Source organism: Oncorhynchus nerka, linkage group LG7, assembly GCF_034236695.1.
Source record: "Oncorhynchus nerka isolate Pitt River linkage group LG7, Oner_Uvic_2.0, whole genome shotgun sequence".
Lineage (NCBI taxonomy): Eukaryota > Metazoa > Chordata > Actinopteri > Salmoniformes > Salmonidae > Oncorhynchus > Oncorhynchus nerka.
The window spans coordinates 63,839,207-63,861,545 of record NC_088402.1 but is presented as its reverse complement, the minus strand read 5'-3'; the positions used below and the strand labels follow the sequence as shown (position 1 = coordinate 63,861,545).

The following is a 22,339-nucleotide window of genomic DNA, read 5'->3' as shown; positions in this document are numbered from 1 at the left end:
TTCCAATGTCCTTGGTGACCCCATCCTAGGCTTGATGCCCAACACATGACAAAGTGACAAATGTTTTCTGGGTTTAGTGTGCATTTCACTGTTTTAAATGTTAATGTTGAATGTATGTGTGCATACATACACGCATGTGTGTGTCGGGGTGTGTGCGTCCATCTGCATTTGTATGAGTGTGTATGTGTGTGCACATGTGACAACTGCCGTGATAGACAGGTGCTAGTCTGTCTCATGGGGCCTTGAGCCGCAGAAAGGCTATCACATACTCCCAGCATTCCCTGGTGCTTTAATGTGGAGCCTCACTGGAATGCTGTTCATTGTTAACAGAGATTTCAAATGTAAAGATTGCAGGAAGGCGCACTGCCATGGATAGCCACACAGAGCCACTGTGTTCCATGTCTCTTATTCTATAGGCCATCGGAAGAATTTTGATAAGATGACACATTTTCAGTTTATTATGGGACTCTGTATTGAAGGAAAATCACAGGGTAACACATATCATGCACATCATCACAGTGCTTTTGTATACATACTAAGAAGGTATTCACAGTCACCCACAAACCTTTTTCTGACGGTTTTGGGGTAATTTACCATTTTTATTATCCGAAAGTCTAACAAAAATGTTCAATGACGTGCAAGAGAAGTCTATGCCAAACAAACCACTCACCTGTCTCCGCACCAAACAACTTACCTGGGATAAAACAACTCACTCAGACACTTGCTACAGATTTCCATTTATATTTTATATGAAGCAAGGACCCAGTGGCTAGGTTAGAGAAATACAAAACTTTGTCCTTGTATTAATAGGTACATTTCCTTCTGTTTGTTTTAGCCGCTGTTGACCCAAGGCCTTGTTAACCCTGCCTGGCCTGCCTGGGCTTACTGTGTGGCAGCAGATGGATTGAATGGGGAATAGCTCTGGTATTCTGTAGTCTGAGTTAAAAAAAAAGTTTGTAATGTTTATGTGAGCGTGTCTATTGTTCTGGACTGGGCGTCGCGGGTGGGGGGGGGGGGGGTTAGAGGCATGCCGCTGTCACAGCATGCTCCAAAATAGAAGGACAGCTGTGGGTGCCCATATTAGAGAGGGAGGGTGGCTGGCTGGCTGGCTGGCTGGGAGGAGCAGTCATGGGAGGCAGGCAGTGGGGATCTGAGGCCAGGACTCAGCACACCCTAATCTTAGATAGGCCGGCCCCTGGCAGGAGCTTTAGGAATAATGCCATTGGAATGGTACAGTATCTCCACCAGCCGAGTCATGAAAAGACTGATTAGCTCATGTTATTGCTGCCTCTGAGAGAGTTGGTGATGTTGTGGGGGTAGTGACAGTGGGAGATTAAGACCAAGAATGGAAGGTGGCATTAGCCAGAGTCTGCCCTCTCTGCATATATGGGTCTCTATCTCTGTAGCTGATGACTGATGGGAGTCTTTTGAGGCTGGAGGGGTCTTACTTGCTGTCAGTTAAAGATCAGGAATCATTTCAAACTAAAACTTATAAATTGCATCAACATCAGGGCAAAGCCAGGGGATGCTAGCCAATAGGGGTCCTCTGGCCTCAAGCTTCTGCTTGGCTCATCAATCAAAAACAGACTAGATTAACTGTAGGTTGTGTTTCCATTGGCACAAGGAAAGGATTCATTAACAGGTATTAGTATTGGTGATTTTTCATGTTGCTGCTGTATGAAAGTGGATGTACTAGGCCCCACCACAGTCTGTTTCCTGGATCAGCACTTTAGCTGAGCAAAGAGGTATGTGCTGCGTATGGCCAACTAGAGCAACTGTAATCTATGAGCAGAAATACACAATCCATTCCTGGAATTCTTGACCAGTAGTATTCCCAGAGGTTCACCCTGGCTACCTAAAAGGAGACCATTGTATCTGTAGCCAAAAATGACTTCGTAGACAAAGTAAAAGTCCAAACTGACACAAACACAAAAGTCCATACTTGAAAATCTCCCAGTCTGCTTTGCTAGTGACACAGAACACAAGACAGTCCCCTCATCTGAAGCACTCAACTCTTGTAGAATAGAGCTGATAGAAGTGGCATGTATCAAATCAATGTACTTTCGAATTGTGCATTCAAATAACATGGTCATTTCTCTGTGTTGGTGGGAACTGAGGGTTCAATTGACTTTATCGTATATTATGATGGAATAATCAATCAACGTGTATTAAGAGGTTGACATAGATTCACTTTATTTTCTTTAGTAGTTGTGTGTCGGCCCGGCGGGGGGGTTCTAGTGCCCTTCACGACAGCATCCTACCTCTTTAACTGTGAGCCCTATGTCAGACTGCGGAATGTGGGCTATTGAGAACAGGAGTTGTATTCCGGTCTATTTCTGGATGCTGTGCTCTGGCCTGTGCACACAAGGTCACTTATCTCCTCTTTTGTTCTCAAGGTTGTGTTAGGGCTTATCCACAACGCTGACAATCAGCCTCTGACCTAAATAACGCAAACACAATCAAACCCAACTACCCTTATATGGAAGGAAATATGATATAAAGTAAGTAATACTACTTCTGAGACTTTTGCACTCATTTGTAGCTTTGGCTTAGTAGTGGAACAGGTGGAACAGGTATCCTAGATATTTCTATAGGTCCCTTTCTGTCTGGTGCGTGACTTGTTGACATTGTATAAAGTGTACATAGGTGTACTGTACATTGGCACTGCTTGTTAATTTTTATATATATATATATATATATTTCACCTTTATTTAACCAGGTAGGCTAAAGTAAAGCAGTTCGACACATACAACAACACAGAGTTACACATGGAATAAACAAAACATACAGTCAATAATACAGTTGAAGAAAATCTATATACAGTGTGTGCAAATGGGGTAAGTTAAGGGAGGTAAGGCAATAAATAGGCCATGGTGGCAAATTAATTCTAATATAGCAATTAGACACTGGAGTGATTGGTGTGCAGAAGATGAATGTGCAAGTAGAGATACTTGGGTGCAAAGGAGCAAAATAAATAAATAAATACAGAATGGGGATGAGGTAGTTGGATGTGCAACTTGCAGATGGCATATGTACAGGTGCAGTGATCTGTGAGCTGCTCTGACAGCTGGTGCTTAGAGCTAGTGAGGGAGATATGAGTCTTCAGCTTCAGTGATTTTTGCAGTTCGTTCCAGTCATTGGCAGCAGAGAACTGGAAGGAAAGGCGGCCAAAGGAGGAATTGGCCTTGGGGGTGACTAGTGAGATATACCTGCTGGAGCGCGTGCTATGGGTGGGTGCTGCTATGGTGACCAGTGAGCTGAGATAAGGCGGGGCTTTACCTAGCAGAGACTTGTAGATGACCTGGAGCCAATGGGTTTGGCGACGAGTATGAAGCGAGGGCCAGTCAACGAGAGCATACAGGTCGCAGTGGTGGGTAGTATATGGGGCTTTGTTAACCATATCCAGACCAATAGGACCATAAAGAAACAGTCACTTCAAAGAGTTGGCGTCCTGTCACACCATTTTACCTGCTGTTGATTAAAGATAAACATATTTTCTCTTTTGGGGGATGGTAGGCACACTGAGATCAAAAGTCTTGGAAAGAACCATTCACCTGGAATTTGTTAGTTGGGTTTACAGTAATTAACAAGCTCCTTAAGTGCTGATAGGCAGATATGTTTGGAAGCATTCCAACCAGTGGTGAAAAAGCACCCAATGTCATACTTGAGTAAAAGTATGAGATACCTTAATAGAAAGTTACTTGAAGTAAAAGTAAAAGTCACTCAGTAAAATTTTACTTGAGTAAAAGTCTAAAAGTATTTGGTTCTAAATATACTTAAGTATCAAAAGTAAAAGTAGTATAAAGTATAAATAATTTAGAAATTCCTTCATTTAAGCAAAGCAGACAGCACCATTTTCTTGTTTTTAAAATGTATGGATAGCCAGTGGCACACTCCAACACTCAGACATCATTTACAAAATATGCATTTGTGTTTATTGAGTCTGCCAGATTAGAGGCAGAAGGGATGACCATGTGTTGTCTTGATAAGTGCGTGAATTTGTCAATTCATCAATTTTCCTGTCCTGCTAAGCATTCAAAATGTAACGAGTACTTTTGGTTGTCAGGTCAAATGTATGGAGTAAAAAGTACATTATGTTCTTTAGGAATGTAGTGAAGTAAAAGTAAAAGTTGTCAAATATAAATAGTCAAGCTACAGATACTCCCAAAAACTACTTAAGTAGTACTTTAAAGTAACCCACCATATCCCACCATATGGTGGATATGGCCCACCATATCAAACCCACTGGCTCCATGTCATCTACAAGACCCACTAGGTAAAGTCCCCCTTATCTCAGCTCGCTTTTCTCCCACCCCATCTATTCTAGTCACCTCCAAAACCATTCTTTCTTTGGCCGCCTCTCCTTCCAGTTCTCATGCCAAATTACAGTACAAAAATCCCTTAAATTGGAAACACTTATCTCCCTCAGCTTTGCACCAACTGTCAGCATCTTACAGATTACTGCATACATAGCCCACCCTAATTTGCCCAAACAAACAACTGTATTTAATTAAAATTTTGGCACCCCATTATTTTTATCATTCTTCCATTGCAAAACTACCATTCCAGTGTTTTACTCTTTATTGTATTTACTTTGCCACCATGGCCTTTTTGACCTCCCTTCTCACCTAATTTGCTCAAAAAAAACTCCATGTGTAACTCTGTGTCGTTGATGTGTCGAACTGCCTTTACTTGTAGTCCAGGTCAATCTGACATATAGCCTTGTCCATTATGAGTTACAGATTTGATTAAAAAAAAAATGATGCCACTTGTAGTCCAGGTCAATCACTATATGAGTTAGTCGTCAACTTTAATCTGTAACATGGAACATCTTGACAAGCTATATTTTCTAATTGCCACAACAGTCACAGTCAACTTCTGAAGCTCATACCAATTACATTGTGCACCCTGCAGGAACACTAAACTCCCTGACCCATCGGACACATTTCAGTGCGCCATTGGATGTATGTCACAAAATACGTCAATTCCCTTTACTTTGATCACTTTTTTCAAATATTTTTTCCACGTTGATTCAATGTCATCACATTAAATGTTTGTGTTGAAATTACGTGGAAACAACCTTGACTCAACCGGTTTTTGCGCAGATGGGGGGGGGCCTTCTGCACATTCAGATTCAAGTTTGTTCCATAGTCAGATCGTATTATGTTTCCTGATAAAGACGATCAAATAGAATGAAAACATTATGTTTCATGGCATGGACAGAAAAGAACACCGCTGTTCCAATTGATTTACAGTGTAAACGTGCACATCTTCTGCACGTTGAGATGACTATGTACAGTTTATGATTGACAGAATGAAGTCAAACATTGACGCAATCCTCTGTAAAACAATGCCGTTTTAAAAATAACTGGCCTACTGTAGGTTTGAGTAGAGATAAAAATGCAGATTGCTATTCGTGACCGTCCGTGCACACGGTCCGGGCCAATGGGCTGCTGAGGAAGGGGACACATGGGGATGTCTGACATAGCTCCGCTAACCCTGACCTTGAGGAGGACAATAAAAGAGACGTTAACAGTGCGTTCAACGGTTAGTATACCAGATGCACCAACTAACCATCATTTTATAATAATAGGCCTATTGATGATCACATTTTACAATTTAAATCGTCTCCGGCAGTTTTGAGCTTGTCTTCAATGTGTTTAAGTTGTTGCTCTTATTCATTGTAGGTGCGTTGGTGCTGTTTTTTCCTGCGGAGTTGTCACCATGTCTCGCTTTAATGAAAGTAAAGATTTCGGGGATGCAGCCTCGTTCCTACGGCTCACCAATTTGGAGGCTTTGGCCGCCAGGACCCTGGCTTTTGATGGTAGGATAACTGTCAGAAATGCACATCAGTTCAACAATTGTATTTGTCTTGCCATACACTACTATCAATGGACAACAAAAAAAACAAGAACATATGGAAGCCGACCATTCGATTTTCTACAGTTTTGCAAGTTTTGATGGTGCACATTTTTTTTGTTAAGTTTTTGCCCTCTAAATGCCCATAAACTTTCTATTATTTTGCTCAGGCACTAAACGAGTCTGGATCCCGAATGAGAAGGAGGCTTACATCGAGGTGGAAGTCAAAGAACTGGATGGTGACAAAGCCACTGTGGAGACCAAAGATGGAAGGGTTGGTAGCCTCGTTGTTGCAGTTGAATACAACATAATAAGGATAGTTTTAGCACTTGTCTTGTAGTTAATATGGCAGAAAGTGACATCATAATACTGACTCTTCAACACTTGTTGAAACTGACCTCATTAAGTCCATGATATACAGTAGCTAAATCCAAATATACTTCTCTTTGTTCTGAAGTGCACGGACTGTTATAGATTTTTTTCATTTAATAGATTTGCAGACCTAATAGAATGTATATGAAATGTTAGTACCAAAAGTTGAATATGGTGTGGTACAGTGGTGCTTCAAGTCCCTTGAATTAAGTGATATATTATCACCTACCTACTGTATGAATTGACTGTAGACTTACACTGTTGTTTCCCCCCCCCCCTCTCTTTCAAAGACTTTGGTTGTGAAAGAGGATGACATTCAGCAGACAAACCCTCCGAAGTTTGACATGATTGAGGACATGGCCATGCTGACTAACCTCAATGAAGCCTCTGTGCTTTTCAATCTCACCAGGCGCTACAGTATGTGGATGATCTATGTGAGTCGCGGTTCTGTACATCACACCATTGAGGGGAGGATAAACTGAGGCTATTCTGAACCAGTGAGACTCTCCCTGTGTCTCACACACTACATGTGGCCTATTTGTTTTTGAGTTTCACGATACTTTGACCTTTTATTTATTTAATTTCCTTCCTATTTAACTCTCTCTCCTTGTCTATATCTCTCACACAACCAATTTGTCTCATCTCTTTCTTTCTCTCTCTCTCTGCAGACCTACTCTGGGTTGTTCTGTGTGACAATCAACCCATATAAGTATCTTCCCGTCTATTCGTCTGATGTGATCGCTGCCTACAAAGGCAAGAGGCGCAATGAGACCCCGCCCCATATTTACGCCATCGCTGACAACGCCTACAATGATATGTTGCGCAGTAAGTCTCAACCAATACAGTCTTTGGTCTCAATACAGACTCTAAACATAGAAGCTGTGTCATGTTGGAATTAAGAATCCATGTTCTACATTTAGATAAAATATGTTCAGTGCTTACACAATGCCTAAAAATACTTATTTTTCTGCTAACTCTGGGCAATGTGTTCTCTTAATAGATTGTGAGAATCAATCCATGCTCATCACGTAAGTCAAAGCCCTGCTCTATTCTAACACGGCCACTAGATTGACACGCCTGTATTTGTTTTCAAATAACTGAAAAATGTGTTTTCTACAAATTTGTATTAATTCTAATCAATTGTTACAATTCACACAAAAAGCATACAATTCACACTCCCGCCAAAGCATTTATTTGGCGCTTATTATTTAGATTTCGACCCCTTCCAAGGACCTCTTGCATTACAGTATTTACTGTGCTGATGGAAACAGTTCATTTTTGTCACTCTTGTCAGAGTGAGGTACATATATTTTTCATTATAATTATGTTGATTTTTTTCAAATACATTTTTGTCTACCACTCCCAGCGGAGAATCCGGTGCTGGCAAAACAGTCAACACGAAACGTGTAATTCAGTATTTTGCCATTGTAGCAGCCCTGGGTGATGCAGCCAAGACAGGAGTAAGGCAGAGAGCTTCCCCCACCCATTTTTTCAACCTAAACCCCTTTTCATCTTTCATTCCTTTTTTTTTTTTTTTTTTTGGACAGGCTTGTTATATTTGGACTATTTGATAACTACTTGTGTGTATTTTACCTGTAGGTAGCCTAAAGCTTTCCCCCTGGCTTTCCCTGGTTTGCAAAACAAAGAGTTACCTTTGCCGTTTGTCTCCCTGATCCTGCAGACTTCCTTGTCCCAAAACATGCCTGTTTTTTGTCATCCCTTTTTATTCCATCCTTTCCGCCTTACTTTATCCAGTTACTTTTTGCAACTGTCTTTTTATTTGACCATCTAAGTTGATAACCTATTTTGTTTTTTGACTTCCACCCAGATGTGTTTTTATCCTCCTTCCATCATCGTGTTACACATTATTCCTATCTGGAAGTCCATCCCTCTAATACATTATCTCTTCACATGACAATCAGTGAGAAAAATCACCTTGTGCTTTCCTTAAAATCATGTTGCCATCCTTACAGCAATTGGCATCAAGTCACACATCTTTTGCTTCCCCAGGGTACCTTAGAGGACCAGATCATTGCGGCTAACCCCGCCATGGAGGCTTTTGGTAATGCCAAAACACTGAGGAACGACAACTCCTCCCGTTTTGTGAGTGCCATATAATTTATCACCACACAGATGGACTCAACATCTCTTCTGAGTAGAATGGATAAGAATGTGCGTTTTGTGCTATGAATCTCTCTCATCTCTCTCGACTTAGGGCAAGTTCATCAGGATCCACTTCGGTCCTACAGGGAAACTGGCCTCTGCTGATATTGACATATGTAAGCTGTCTGACATCACACCATGTAGAATTGAGTTTTTCACATCCAACAGTAATCCTCCAGGCCAATGCAAACCTCCTCTGCACTGTCACCATGTGTAGATCTTCTGGAGAAGTCCAGAGTAGTCTTTCAGCAGCCTGAAGAGAGGAGCTACCATATCTACTACCAGATTTTATCTCACAAGAAACCAGAGCTTCAAGGTATTGGAAGGCCACAACCAAAGATCACAGCCAAGGGCATATTTAGCAATGGATACATTAAATGAGAAAATATCTATCCCAATAGTTTGATCAGTTCAGAGTTCTCCAAGTGTCCCATGACTTTAACATGATGTCTTCTCGTTCATCTTCCAGACCTTTTGTTGATTTCCACCAATCCCTTCGACTACCACTTCTGCTCCCAGGGTGTGACAAAAGTGGAGAACATGAATGACGAAGAGGAACTGTTGGCCACAGATGTAAGCTCTGCCTCTTTCTACGGATGCTCTTTCCCTCTCTCTGCTATGTTGAGTTCCATCTCTATTGTGTGTCTCTCTATCCTGTCTGTTTTCTCCTAACTCACTAGTCTCTGTCTCTCTCCCTCCCCGACCCCTCCCTCAGCATGCTATGGACAGTCTGGGCTTTACTCCTGAGGAGAAGTATGGCTGCTATAAAATAGTGGGGGCCATCATGCACTTGGGCAACATGAAGTTCAAGACGGTTCAGAGAGAGGAGCAAGCAGAAGCTGACGGCACTGAAAGTGAGCCCCCAATTCCATTTACTTAATGGAACATGAATAGAATATATTTACTCGTAACAGTGTCAATATAGGACACCACCCAATACATACAGTGTGTATGTATGTGCTTTGCTCTTCAGGTGCTGACAAAGCCTCCTACCTGATGGGGATCCATTCAGCTGACCTCATCAAAGGACTGCTGCACCCTCGGGTCAAAGTGGGGAACGAGTACATCATTAAGGGCCAGACTGTTGAGCAGGTGAGCTCTCTTTCTCTGTCAAACACCCGTAGAACAAGAAGGTATTATGGACTTAAAGGAAAGATTATTCACATGACCAATATTGTTTTCTGAGTCTGTGATATACTGTAACAGCTATCTGTTTCCTTTGTGTAGGTGAACTATTCAGTTGGTGCTCTGGCCAAATCCACCTACGACCGCATGTTCAAGTGGATGGTGGGCCGGATTAACAACAGCCTCTACACGGCACTGCCTCGGCAGTTCTTCATCGGTGTGCTGGACATTGCAGGGTTTGAGATCTTCGCGGTAGGCCTACACATTATAAAGCCTGCTTCTGACCAAACTCTGCATGATTTGATATGGTCTTTCTCCAGACTGTTTCAGCTCATAAACCTATCCTTCTTTTCTACCCCCCCCGTTCCCCCCCTTCCCCATCTCTCCGTTCTCCACACAAGTTCAACAACTTTGAGCAGCTGTGTATCAACTTTACCAATGAGAAACTGCAACAGTATTTCAACCACCACATGTTCATCCTGGAGCAGGAGGAGTATAAGAGGGAGGGTATTGACTGGACCTTTATAGACTTTGGCCTGGATCTACAAGCCTGTATCAACCTCATAGAGAAGGTATGTGTCTCTTGTCTCAGCCATTCAAATAAGGGGCTAGAGCTGAGGGAACTGCCGATGTTGGGGGGTTGTATTTGTGTGTGATGTTATACTGTTTGTGTGTTTCCTGCAGTCCATGGGCATACTGTCCATCCTGGAGGAAGAATGCATGTTTCCAAAGGCCACTGATGTCAGCTTTAAGACCAAGCTGTATGACAACCACGTGGGCAAGTCTCCCAACTTCCTCAAGCCGCGGCTTGACAAGAAATGCAAATATGAGACCCACTTTGAGCTGGTGCACTATGCAGGAGTGGTAAGTCTTCCAGTCTGTGCTGTTGTGTGTGGAATGGGTGTGTTTCTACCCACGGTTCATTTGAGACATTTACTTTTATACAAATCTATTGGGTGTCATCGTTGACCCTCCCTCTCTCTCTGCCCCTCTCCAGGTACCATACAACATCAGTGGATGGCTGGACAAAAATAAAGATCCCTTAAATGAGACAATAGTCAGCTGCTTCCAGAAGTCATCTAATAAACTGTTGGCAAGCCTCTTTGAGAACTTCATCAGTAGTGATGCAGGTATTTTTTTTTTCAACTTTATATCCTCACATATTTGAAAGTGAAACTACAGTAAATGGGGAAATGAAGTCCTCGTGATCCACGGTTTGATCTTCCAGCTGCAGATCCAAAGACCGAGGCCAGAGGAAAGAGGAAGAAAGGGGTCTCCTTCCAGACTGTGTCACAGCTTCACAAGGTGTGTAAGAGGGAGGTAGAGACAGACGGGCATTACAAGTGTCGTATTGTTTAGTGAAGATCAGAAGAAGGGAAGTAGTTAAATGTGCTCTGTTGTTTTCCTGATGTCACGTTGACTTGCCTGAGTTGAGAGGGAAGTAGTTAAATGTGCTCTGTTGTTTTCCTGATGTCACGTTGACTTGCCTGAGTTGAGAGGGAAGTAGTTAAATGTGCTCTGTTGTTTTCCTGATGTCACGGTGACGTGCCTGATTTGAGAGGGAAGTAGTTAAATGTGCTCTGTTGTTTTCCTGATGTCACGGTGACGTGCCTGAGTTGAGAGGGAAGTAGTTAAATGTGCTCTGTTGTTTTCCTGATGTCACGGTGACGTGCCTGAGTTGAGAGGGAAGTAGTTAAGACTTGCAGTGATGTTTAGGTAACTCAACTCATGAACATCACTTTAAGTCTGTGCTACCTCCACTCTTTCATGCCTCTGACTGAGAACGAGGATGAGGTAAGACACACCTTGGAGAAGAGCACCCTCACTTCCTTAATGTAATGTTCCCTCAACACATTGTTGTTTTAGGTGAGGTACAGGATTGGATCAAAAGGATTTGTGGGATTTATCAACTAAGACACTTTTACTTGCTGATTGAATTATAAATCATATCCACTTTCTGCTAATCTGCCCATTTGCAGGAAAATCTGAACAAACTGATGGCCAACCTACGCAGCACCCAGCCTCACTTTGTGCGATGCATTATCCCCAATGAGTCAAAGACTCCAGGTAATGGATTGTGACATATCTAAAGCTTTAATACAACTGACTTCACCTTGTCACCGTTGGCTCCATCTCTGCTGCTAGGTGTCTCAGTGCTGCAAGATTGATTCTTTCTGTCCTCTTTATCCCAGGGGGCTTGGACCCATTCCAGGTCCTCCACCAGTTGCGGTGTAACGGAGTACTGGAGGGAATCCGTATCTGCAGGAAGGGCTTCCCTAACCGGATCCTATATGCAGAGTTCAAACAGCGGTGGGCACAGCACCTCTCTGGACAATGTTGAACTTTAACATACAGAGACACAAAGGCTGTATTTAGACAGGAAGCCTAATTCTGATCTTTTTGTAACCAATTGTTTTTTTTTACAAATCAGATCAGCTCTGAAAAAGATCTGATGTGATTGGTCAAAAGACCAATTTGTGGAGAAAAACAATATCAGAATTGGACTGCCATTGTGAACGCAGCAAAACACGTGTGGACCGTCTCGTTATCAAGATGGCAATAATGTGCAGAATAAATGACTTTCTTTGTCTTCCCTGCTGTGTGTTCTGTCCTGTGCAGCTATCGTATCCTGAACCCCGTGGCGATCCCAGAGGACTCCTTTGTGGACAGCAGGAAGGCTGTGGAGAAGCTGCTGGGCTCCCTGGACATAGACCACACCCAGTACAAGTTTGGAATAACCAAGGTGGATACTGTATGACTGGCACTAGTGCACCTGGATGAGTTTGCAGCTGAGAGATACCCTTGTGTTTTGAGCTCTCATCTCCAGGTGCGCCTTGTGTTGGGGCTGAAACTTATAGTATGGCCACTCCTCATCGGTTGCTGACAGAAACAGACAGCATGTTCATGTGTATTGGGGCAGACTTAGAGAGATCCACTATAACTGACAGTATGGTCTGGGTGTCCTCAGGTGTTTTTCAAGGCAGGGCTGCTGGGCCTGCTGGAGGACATGAGGGATGAAAGGCTATCGGAGATCCTTACCATGCTGCAGGCTATGCTGCGGGGCAAACTCATGAGGATGGAGAGACGCAAGATGATGGACAAGAGGTAGGTAAACACAGGTCAGACGGTTCCACTGGGACTGCCGTGTCTTGAGTTTTCAGGCCCAACCCAAAAATTTTTATTGACAAAGTTATTTAGTAGTGTTTTGTGTGGGTTAGTGTGTGTATTTGCCCTCAGGTTTGTCGGTATGTACATGGCATGCGTGGAGTGTGGCGAGCGTGTGTCAGCACTTGCTTGCTTTACATTGTGTGTGTGTGTGTGTGTGTGTGTGTGTGTGTGTGTGTGTGTGTGTGTGTGTGTGTGTGTGTGTGTGTGTGTGTGTGTGGTCCTTGTGGAAATAGCCCGTTATAACCTCCGGGTGCAAATGGTGCTTACAAAAACAGGAGGGGTTGACACATGGCCCTTAAAGATCAGTAACAGCAGCTGTCATGTCCTCCAGCCCAGCCTCGTATTAATAATAACGCATTCTCCCCCGGCCCCCTTTTGTCCATGGAGCCTGGAGTTTAGAGCCCCCACATAGCTGGAATAACTGGTCAGGTGATAAGGGATTAAGTCTTCGGTTTCACAGAGGGCTTGGGTTTCATATAATAAAGGACCTCTACCTGACCTTTGTCTGGCCCACAGTGAGTCTCTGCCTTGCTTTTCCTGGGATTCACACTATTGATTTATTTCCCCGTCTGGAATGCTTGCTGTGTCATAGCACCCGCTATTGTAAAGCAAATGATCCAATGACCAGCGCTCGCTGGGCCATATTTGGTAAGCAGGGCACACACAGATCTAATTTAGAACAGGAGGAAGGGAGGAATCTGGACCACTCCACCAGTCCACCAACATGACCAGTTCATTGGACACAAGTGTAAGGGTGGAAAGCCATAGGACAAAGAATTCTAGCTACCTTTATGGTCTACTGCTTCACAGCCCATTTCCAAAAAGCTCTACTAATACACACTTTAAATGTGTTATCCTCTCACTTCTCGATCCCTTAATCAAATCAGGCATATGTTGAAGTATTGTCCCTTTCCCGTTCAGTCTCAAAGGTCCTTCGGAAAATACAACTTACTTCATCACCTTAGTGCACACAAATCACTCACCTCATTCACCTGTGTAACCCTGAATGCCTTCCCCCTCTACCTCCACAGAGAGGCTATAGAGGTGATCCAGTGGAACATTCGTGCTTTTGCAGCGGTGAAGAACTGGCCATGGATGATGCTGTTCTTCAAGCTCCGGCCTCTCCTGAGGAGTGCCACGGCCGAGAAGGAGCTGGCCGCCCTCAAGGAGGAGTTTGCCAAGCTGAAGGAGGCGTTTGGCAAGTCAGAGACCAAGCGCAAGGAGGTGGAGGAGAGACAGGTGGCCCTGATCCAGGAGAAGAACGACCTGGCCCTGCAGCTGCAGGCAGTGAGTGCTTACAGATGAGATCAGAGAACACACTGTACAACGCAATAACATTAAGATGAGGATTGATGAGCCAGGATTAGTAAAGATGAAGACAATATGATGAGACAAGATTAATGTAGATTTAATAAGAATCGACCAGAGATGATTAGGCAATAAATCAAGATAAGAGATGCTAAGGGGAAGTACTAAACAGGAAGTCTCTGTGTCACCCCTGACCTCAGGAGCAGGACAACCTGGCGGATGCAGAAGACCGCTGTGACCTGCTGATCAAGGCCAAGCTGCAGCTGGAGGCCAAGGTCAAAGAGCTGATGGAGAGACTGGAAGACGAGGAGGAGATAAACGCCAGCCTGACTGCCAAGAAACGCAAGCTGGAGGATGAGTGTGCAGAGCTGAAGAAGGATATCGACGACCTGGAGATCACCCTGGCCAAGGTGGAGAAGGAGAGACATGGCACGGAGAACAAGGTGAGCAGAGGAATGGTGGCTCACTGCTTGCAGAGACATTATTCAGCATTCCTGTAAACCTCTTGGTTTTACCTGGGCAGTCAATTTACTGTACCGTGTATATTATATTTCAGAGATTATTTCTCACATTGCTGGTATATTTCCTTCCTTTTGTTCTGATATGTTATTTGTTCCACATTGTTTGTTCCCCCTGTCTTTCCTCAGGTGAAGAACCTGATGGAGGAAATTGGTGTTCTGGATGAGTCCATCCTGAGCCTGACCAAGGAGAAGAAGGCTCTGCAGGAGGCCCACCAGCAGGCCCTGACTGACCTGCAGGTCGAGGAGGACAAGGTCAACGTGCTGAGCAAGGCCAAGATCAAGCTGGAGCAGCAAGTGGACGATGTGAGTAAAGGGGCATGAAAATTACACACTTTCACCTCGAACAGTAACCTAACTATCTCCTTAGTTAAGCACACAGCGATATGAGATATCTTCTACTGATGTAACCCCCCCAAGTTGGAAGGTTCCTTGGAGCAGGAGAAGAAGGTGCGTATGGATCTGGAGCGGATCAAGCGTAAGCTGGAGGGGGATCTGAAGCTGTCCATGGAGTCTGTCATGGAGCTGGAGAATGACAAGCAGCAGCTGGAGGAGAAACTCAAGAAGTGAGAATCATCTCTTCAATCTGTTAGTTAATAAGGCCTTTATAAGTGGTCTGTGAAATCCTTGTTAACTGACCAAGTATAAATAAACTACTTACTGACTGTCAATTAGTGTGCAAATGAATCACTTATTAGCATTTTACAGTGAAATGTTTATCTATGTTAAATATTTTTTGTACCGTCTATTCCTCTGACTCCTCACTATCTCCCCCTGTACAGAAGAGACTTTGAAATGAGTCAGTTCAGTTCGAAGGTAGAAGATGAGCAAGCCCTAGTCATTCAACTCCAAAAGAAAATAAAGGAATTGCAAGTATGTCTATCTGCCTCTGTATTCTCTTCTTTTGTAAAGTTAGTTAGAAAAATGTATTAAAGCATCACTCCACAATGATACAATAGTTGACCGTACCAACAAACAAAAAAGATTTTAAAAGCTACATTGTAGACCACCATTTTTTCAACACTAAATGCGGTCATAGTTAAACGTGGTATTTCCTTTGGAGTCATCTATAATGCATCACATCTATGTACATCTATGCGTAATCAAAAACAACAAAGTACAGAAGATAAAAGGTCATTTAGCACTTATAAAGACATCTCCATTGGAGGAGAAGGTATGCTACTAAATTGCTCATGTAAATGTTCCCCTGCCTCTCCCTCAGACTCGTATCGAGGAAGTGGAGGAGGAGTTGGAGGCGGAGAGGCTGTGGAGGACCAAGGCAGAAAAGCAGCGTGGCGACGTGTCCCGGGAGCTGGAGGAACTGAGCGAGAGGCTGGAGGAGGCAGGCGGGGCCTCGGCCGCCCAGATCGCCATGAACAAGAAGCGCGAGCAGGACTTCCTGAAGATGCGGAGAGACTTGGAGGAGGCGGGGCTTCACCACGAGGCCACAGCGGCCGCCCTGAGGAGGAAGCACGCTGACAGCGTGGCAGAGCTGGGCGGGCAGATTGATATGCTACAGCGCGTCAAACAGAAGCTGGAGAAGGAGAAGGCGGAGTACAGGGTGGAAGCAGAGGACCTGGCTTCTAACCTGGAGCGCCTCTCCAAGTCCAAGGTGAGGGGGTGAGAGGGTTCGCCTGGTCACTGAGATGTGGCGGTCTCCTCAGTGTCCCAGACACAAGGCTAGTTGGGATGGTCTGAATTGCAACAGTATGACAAGTTAGAAAATACTGAGTTTTATGTCATGCATGCTAAGGCAGAGTTTTGCTTGATAACAGGATACCACAGAGAAGATGTGTCATCTGTATGAGGATCAGATGAACGAGGCCCGGGCCAAAGTAGAGGAGCTCCAGAGACAACTGACTGACATCAGCAACCAGAGAGCCCGCGCTGTCACTGAGAGCTGTAAGGGTCACACGGGTCACAGCACGGCATGGCAGAAGGTCAACCGACCTTGGGAAACTCACCAAATGTATCTCTCTTTGTCTCTCTCTCTCTGTGTGTAGCTGAGTACAGTCGTAGGCTGGAGGAGCGGGAGGCTATGGTCAGTCAGCTGCAGCGCACCAAGATCTCCTTCAGCCAGAACACTGAGGAACTGAAAAAACAGCTGGAGGAGGAGAACAAGGTCAGAGGTCACACTTAAGTCAAACATTAAGTGATCAACCTGATATGTAAAAATATTAAAGGCTTTTTCCTGTCAGACCTCATAACAAGAATATGAATGATGTGATTTCTTCCTTGTCTGTCCCAGGCTAAGAATGCCCTGGCCCATGCCCTCCAGTCCTCCAGACATGACTGTGACCTGCTTAGGGAGCAGTATGAGCAGGAGCAGGAGGCCAAATCTGAACTGCAGCAGGCCCTAGTCAAGGCCAATGCTGAGGTGGCTCAGTGGAGGACCAAGTATGAGATCGATGCCATCCAGAGGACTGAGGAGCTGGAGGAAACAAAGTAAGTCTGATGCTCTCAAATGATCTGTTTGTCTACATAAATTAGCGTGAAAAAAGCTTTTGAACAATACTGGCTTAATGCTCTTCTGATAAACTTTCATGTTAACCCCTGACTGTGACCTTAAAGGAAGAAGCTGGTGGTGCGTCTGCAGAACACTGAAGAGGCAGTGGAGACATCTCATGCTAAATGCTCCTCTCTGGAGAAAACCAAGCACCGTCTGCAGACCGAAATCGAAGACCTGATGGTGGACCTGGAGCGCTCCAATGCTGCTGCCCTTGCCCTGGACAAGAGACAACGCAACTTTGACAAGGTAAGCAGTGAGCCCATAGGCATTAGTAGTTAGTAAGTCGTCAAAAGAAGGATTTTCACATTTGCATGACAACCCTTGTTAAGTCCTAAACATGAGTACTGACAATGTAAAATGCTGCAGGTGCTGTCAGAGTGGAGGCAGAAGTATGAGGATTGCCAGTCGGAGCTGGAGAGCTCTCAGAAGGAGTCTCGCAGCCTGAGCACTGAACTCTTCAAGTTGAAGAACTCCTACGAGGAGGCCATAGACCACCTGGAGACACTCAAACGGGAAAGCAAGAACCTGCAAGGTAAACACTGCTCTAAATAATACCAGTAAACCCTTGTCGTTTGAGGAACGAGCGTGGTTGTAGGAGTGACGCCACCTGTTTTAAGACAATGCTAATAAACGTCACAAGAGTGAACACAAAGGCCTGTCTATCTAACCCATAGTGTTATTTGTTTCCCCAGAGGAGATAGCTGACCTAGCTGACCAGATCAGCCAGGGTGGGAAGACCATCCACGAGCTGGAGAGGATGAAGAAGGTTCTGGATGTCGAGAAGAGTGACATCAAGGCTGCTCTGGAGGAAGCTGAGGTGAGCACACAGAACTGACTGTGGTTGGAAAGTGTCTATTCTTACCACAAGGGTACAGAGAGACCAGTGGAAACCTGAGAGGAGTGATCTGACAGGGGTGTTAGGTTGGTGCGACCCTGTAACTCCGCTAAATGTGACACTGTTCTATTGCTCCGAGGCAGGGCACCCTTGAGCATGAGGAGAGCAAGACCCTACGTGTCCAACTGGAGCTGAACCAGTTCAAGACTGAGGTCGACAGGAAGATAGCCGGAAAGGAGGAGGAAATTGACAGCCTCCGGTAAGGACTCATGATCCATGATAGTTTTCCAGTATGCTTTTAAAAGCAGCACAGATTTGTCATTATTCATGATGGTGTTTTAGGCTCCTCTCTCTAAGCAGCCTATTTGTCACTTTCCCTGCAGCCGGAACCACCAGCGCTCCCTGGAGTCCCTGCAGACAACCCTGGAGACCGAGGCAAGGTCCAGGAACGAGGCAGTACGGCTGAAGAAGAAGATGGAGGGAGACATGAACGAGATGGAGGTCCAGCTGAACCATGCCAACCGCCATGCTGCCGAGTCCCAGAGACTACTGCACCACCTGCAGGGCCAGATTAAGGCCAGTGGAGAACTAACACAATTCATGCTTTTAAATGATCAACATTGTCATAGATTTTTCACACAAACAACACGTGTAAGGAAACACAACTCATACTTAGGGTAGATATTTAACATTTTAGACATCAAATGCTCTTATCCAGAGTGACTTACAATTAATGCATTCATCTTAAGATAGGTGAGACAACAAGTGTTGGAGTAGTTCAGCTAGTAATTTAACTACATTCTGCAGTAGCTTGGTGGAAGATGACAGTGGTGGAAAAGGACTCAATTGTCATACTTAAGTAACAGTAAAGATACCCTAATAGAAATGGACTCATGTGAAGGTCACCCAGTAAAATAAGACTTGAGTAAAAGTCTAAAAGTATCTTATTTTAATCCTTAAGTCTATTGATGCACCCATGTCTCAATCTAAGTAACATAATAAAGAAATCCCCATCAATATCTATCAGTTTAAACTGGAGATATCAGTTTTTTTTTGCATGGGCTGCGTCTCAATCCACCACATCCTCCTATGTCATCCTTCCACATTTTCGGTGCAAGGTGGCCGAGCTACAGCGGTGTTTGTCAGACCATGAGACATCCCAAAAAATGGTCTTCTCACGAAAACGTCTGTAGTGTCCGAACTCCCTCTGGTCAGGGAAGACTCTCACAAACACGATGGTGTTCTCCATTTTGCTCTACGATTCCCACAAATGTCACGGGACTCATCTGAACGTAACCCATACGAACAAATCAAAGGCAGTAGGGATGACAGAACGTTATATTGATAGGTGCGTGAATTGAACAACATGGCTGTCCTGCCTGAGCATTTGAAATGTAACAAGTACTTTTGGGTGTCAGGGAAAACTGTATGGGAGTAAAAAGTACATATCCCAACATATACGTATGGGAGTAAAAGTTGTAAAAAATAGAAATAGTACAGACCCCCAAACAACTACTTAAGTAGTACTTTAAAGTATTTTCAATTAAGTACTTTACACCACTGGTAGTTGAACTCAAATCAAATCTAGGTAGTGTTTTCAGCAGTTTGTTTTTTGCCATGTAGCTGTGTAGCTAACTACTGGAACTACACATTACTTTTTTAGCAAAAAAACTAAAGAAGAATTCAGAATTCTGAATCATTATTAATAAACCATTTCTTCAGTGACCATTAACCGCTGTTGTCTGATGGGGTCTACAGGACCTGCAGTTGGAGCTGGACGGCCGCATCCACCAGAATGAGGAGCTGAAGGAGCAGTGGGGCCTGACTGAGCGCAGGAACAACCTGCTGGTGGCCGAGGTGCAGGAGCTGTGCACTGTGGTGGAGCAGACTGACCGCGGACGCAAGATGGCCGAACATGAACTGCTGGAGGCCACTGAGAGAGTCAACCTGCTGCATGCCCAGGTAGGAGACGCCTCAGGGAACTGGCTGGTTAGGGCCTGACATGGGATGGATGAGAGGATGAAAGGTTTGAAGGATGTACATTGTTACAGGATTGTTGGATATATCTTAGCCACATAGAAACCCTAGTATTTTATTCTGCTTGAACAGAACACAAGCCTGATCAACCATAAGAAAAAGATGGAGAGTGACCTGTCCATGCTGGCTGGGGAGGTGGATGAGGCAGGACAGGAGTGCCGTAATGCAGAGGAAAAAGCCAAGAAGGCCATCACAGATGTGAGTTACCTAGACAGTGACCCCCTGATCTCACAATATTCAATGCTTTAATTGTGTGATGGGGTAACCAGTCCATTTTGAAACTATGGTTGTGATAATTCCCCTCATCTCCTGTCCAGGCGGCCATGATGGCAGAGGAGCTGAAGAAGGAGCAGGACACCAGCTCTCACCTGGAGAGGATGAAGAAGAATATGGAGCAGACCATCAAGGACCTGCAGCTCCGGCTGGATGAGGCAGAGCAGATCGCCCTCAAAGGAGGGAAGAAACAGATCCAGAAGCTGGAGATCAGGGTGAGGCTCACATTAAAGTGAATAAGGCCATGCAAATTCAATTAAATGTCTTCACTTCTGAAATTGTAAACCTTTTACTGAAAAATTGCACAATTAGAGCAGAAATAATGTCCTCATGCTTCCAGCAGAAAGATGCACAACTTAGTCTTTGATTATGGCTGAACTATGCATCTTCCAGCCTTCCCAAGAGGCTAAAATCTCATGATTAGGTTGCAAGGCTTCTATAGTATTTTAACAAGGTCTACTTTTTGGGGGGGTTCGCTTGCCTCACTTTTCAAAAAAAGTGAATCCCTTAAACATTTAATAAAATGTATATTTGAGTAATGGATTTCACACAGCACAACATCAATGAATGGCTAACTGACCGACCTCTGTGACCCACAGATGAGGGATCTGGAGAGTGAGCTGTTGTGTGAGCAGAAGAAGAGTGAAGAGTTTCAGAAGGGAGTACGCAAATATGAGAGGAGGGTCAAGGAGCTCTCCTACCAGGTAAACAACCACAGCAGTCAGTGCCCACCCGTGGAGGCTGCTGAGGGGAGGACGGCTCATAATAATGGCTGGAATGGAGCGAATACTATCAAACACGTGCTGGATACCATTCCATTTCACTCCAGTACACTCCACTCCAGCCATTATTATGAGCCATCCTTCCCTCAGCAACCTCCACTGCTGCCCACCTACACAGCACCCCCATTTCATAGCAACATGTTGTAGTTGAACCAGAAGAATAAAAACAGTTGTGGACCACTTTCACTGCATCAACAGATGATTGGGGACAATTATGGTAGTAGATGCCTTGACAGTCCATTATTGAGTGTTTGTTGCTGTTTGTTCAGGCTGAGGAGGACAGGAAGAACCTGCTGAGAATGCAGGAACTAATTGACAAGCTGCAGGCTAAAGTCAAGAGCTACAAGAGGCTGGCTGAGGAGGCGGTGAGTATTATAGGTTCTCTTCAGTCACACACAACAGCCCATCTGAACCAACAATCTCTTACCATTACTGAACAATAAATTGACATTTTGTAATATTAAGTCATTTCCCTCTCTCCCCACTAGGAGGAGCAGGTGAACTGTAATGTCACGAAGTACAGGAAGATGGTTCATGAGCTGGACAATGCAGAGGAGAGGGCAGACATGGCGGAGACTCAGGTCAACAAACTGCGTGTGACTGTGCGCACCCGGGACCCAGGGCCAGCCAAGGTGAGCCCTGATTTCAGTTTAGTTAAACTCACTTTATAATGTGTTTATGTCCATGGCTAGCGCTCCAGAGGGCTTGAGTTAAATGCGGAAGACACATTTCAGTTGAATGCATTCAGTTGTACAACTGACTAGGTATCCCCATTTCAACCTTGCTTGTCTTTCCAGATTGCAGAATGAAATGGAAGCCTGGTAGTGTTCCTGTACGAAACTATCAGATGACTGCAATGTGTGTTAAAGGTCCAATGCAGCCGTTCTCTCAATATCAAATCCTTACTGTGTTTGTTTTCAATTGAAATGGTCAGAAAGACACAGAAGTTTGGAACTCCTTATTGGTCTATTAACTACTGGTGATGTCACCAGGCAGGCCAAAACCTCATCCGACCAAAACAGGCTGTAATTTCAGGTGGCCTTTTCAAACAGCTCCTACACTAAAAGGGACATTATCACAATTTCACAGTATTATTCCAATCGCAGTGTGGAAATATATTTAAAAACTTGACTGCACTGGGCCTTTAAGTGTGTTTTGACTAGTGTGTTCAAATAGCAAAAATGTGTGATAGACCAACACAAGCCAATGCGGCAGGGTAGCCTAGTGGTTAGAGCGTTGGACTAGTAACCGGAAGGTTGCGAGTTCAAACCCCCGAGCTGACAAGGTACAAATCTGTCGTTCTGCCCCTGAACAGGCAGTTAACCCACTGTTCCCAGGCCGTCATTGAAAATAAGAATGTGTTCTTAACTGACTTGCCTGGTTAAATAAA

General features: G+C 44.4%; 1 protein-coding gene across 3 annotated transcripts; it reads left to right on the top strand.

Annotated features, from left to right (window-relative positions):
- Positions 1-5,546: 5,546 nt before the first annotated feature.
- On the top strand, positions 5,547-22,339 carry LOC115132172 (myosin-7-like). Of its 3 annotated transcripts, XM_029664499.2 has the most exons (42): positions 5,547-5,824; positions 6,030-6,133; positions 6,522-6,665; positions 6,900-7,056; positions 7,232-7,259; positions 7,598-7,691; positions 8,242-8,334; positions 8,447-8,510; positions 8,612-8,710; positions 8,864-8,967; positions 9,110-9,248; positions 9,368-9,486; positions 9,622-9,771; positions 9,921-10,091; positions 10,204-10,383; positions 10,517-10,649; positions 10,748-10,824; positions 11,499-11,586; positions 11,712-11,829; positions 12,139-12,262; positions 12,488-12,624; positions 13,719-13,974; positions 14,196-14,438; positions 14,643-14,819; positions 14,934-15,079; positions 15,296-15,386; positions 15,736-16,125; positions 16,289-16,415; positions 16,517-16,635; positions 16,762-16,958; positions 17,085-17,268; positions 17,389-17,554; positions 17,715-17,839; positions 18,001-18,116; positions 18,241-18,433; positions 19,616-19,819; positions 19,967-20,092; positions 20,212-20,382; positions 20,767-20,871; positions 21,219-21,314; positions 21,438-21,581; positions 21,747-22,339. In XM_029664499.2, exons 1-42 carry the CDS (start codon positions 5,725-5,727, stop codon positions 21,756-21,758), a joined length of 5,811 nt encoding a protein of 1,936 aa, XP_029520359.1. In that variant the 5' UTR covers positions 5,547-5,724; the 3' UTR covers positions 21,759-22,339. The 3 variants fall into 3 exon arrangements, with proteins under 3 accessions (XP_029520359.1, XP_029520358.1, XP_029520360.1); XM_029664498.2 differs by having other exon boundaries at positions 21,438-22,339; XM_029664500.2 differs by lacking the exons at positions 5,547-5,824; positions 6,030-6,133; positions 6,522-6,665; positions 7,598-7,691 and having other exon boundaries at positions 6,995-7,056; positions 21,438-22,339.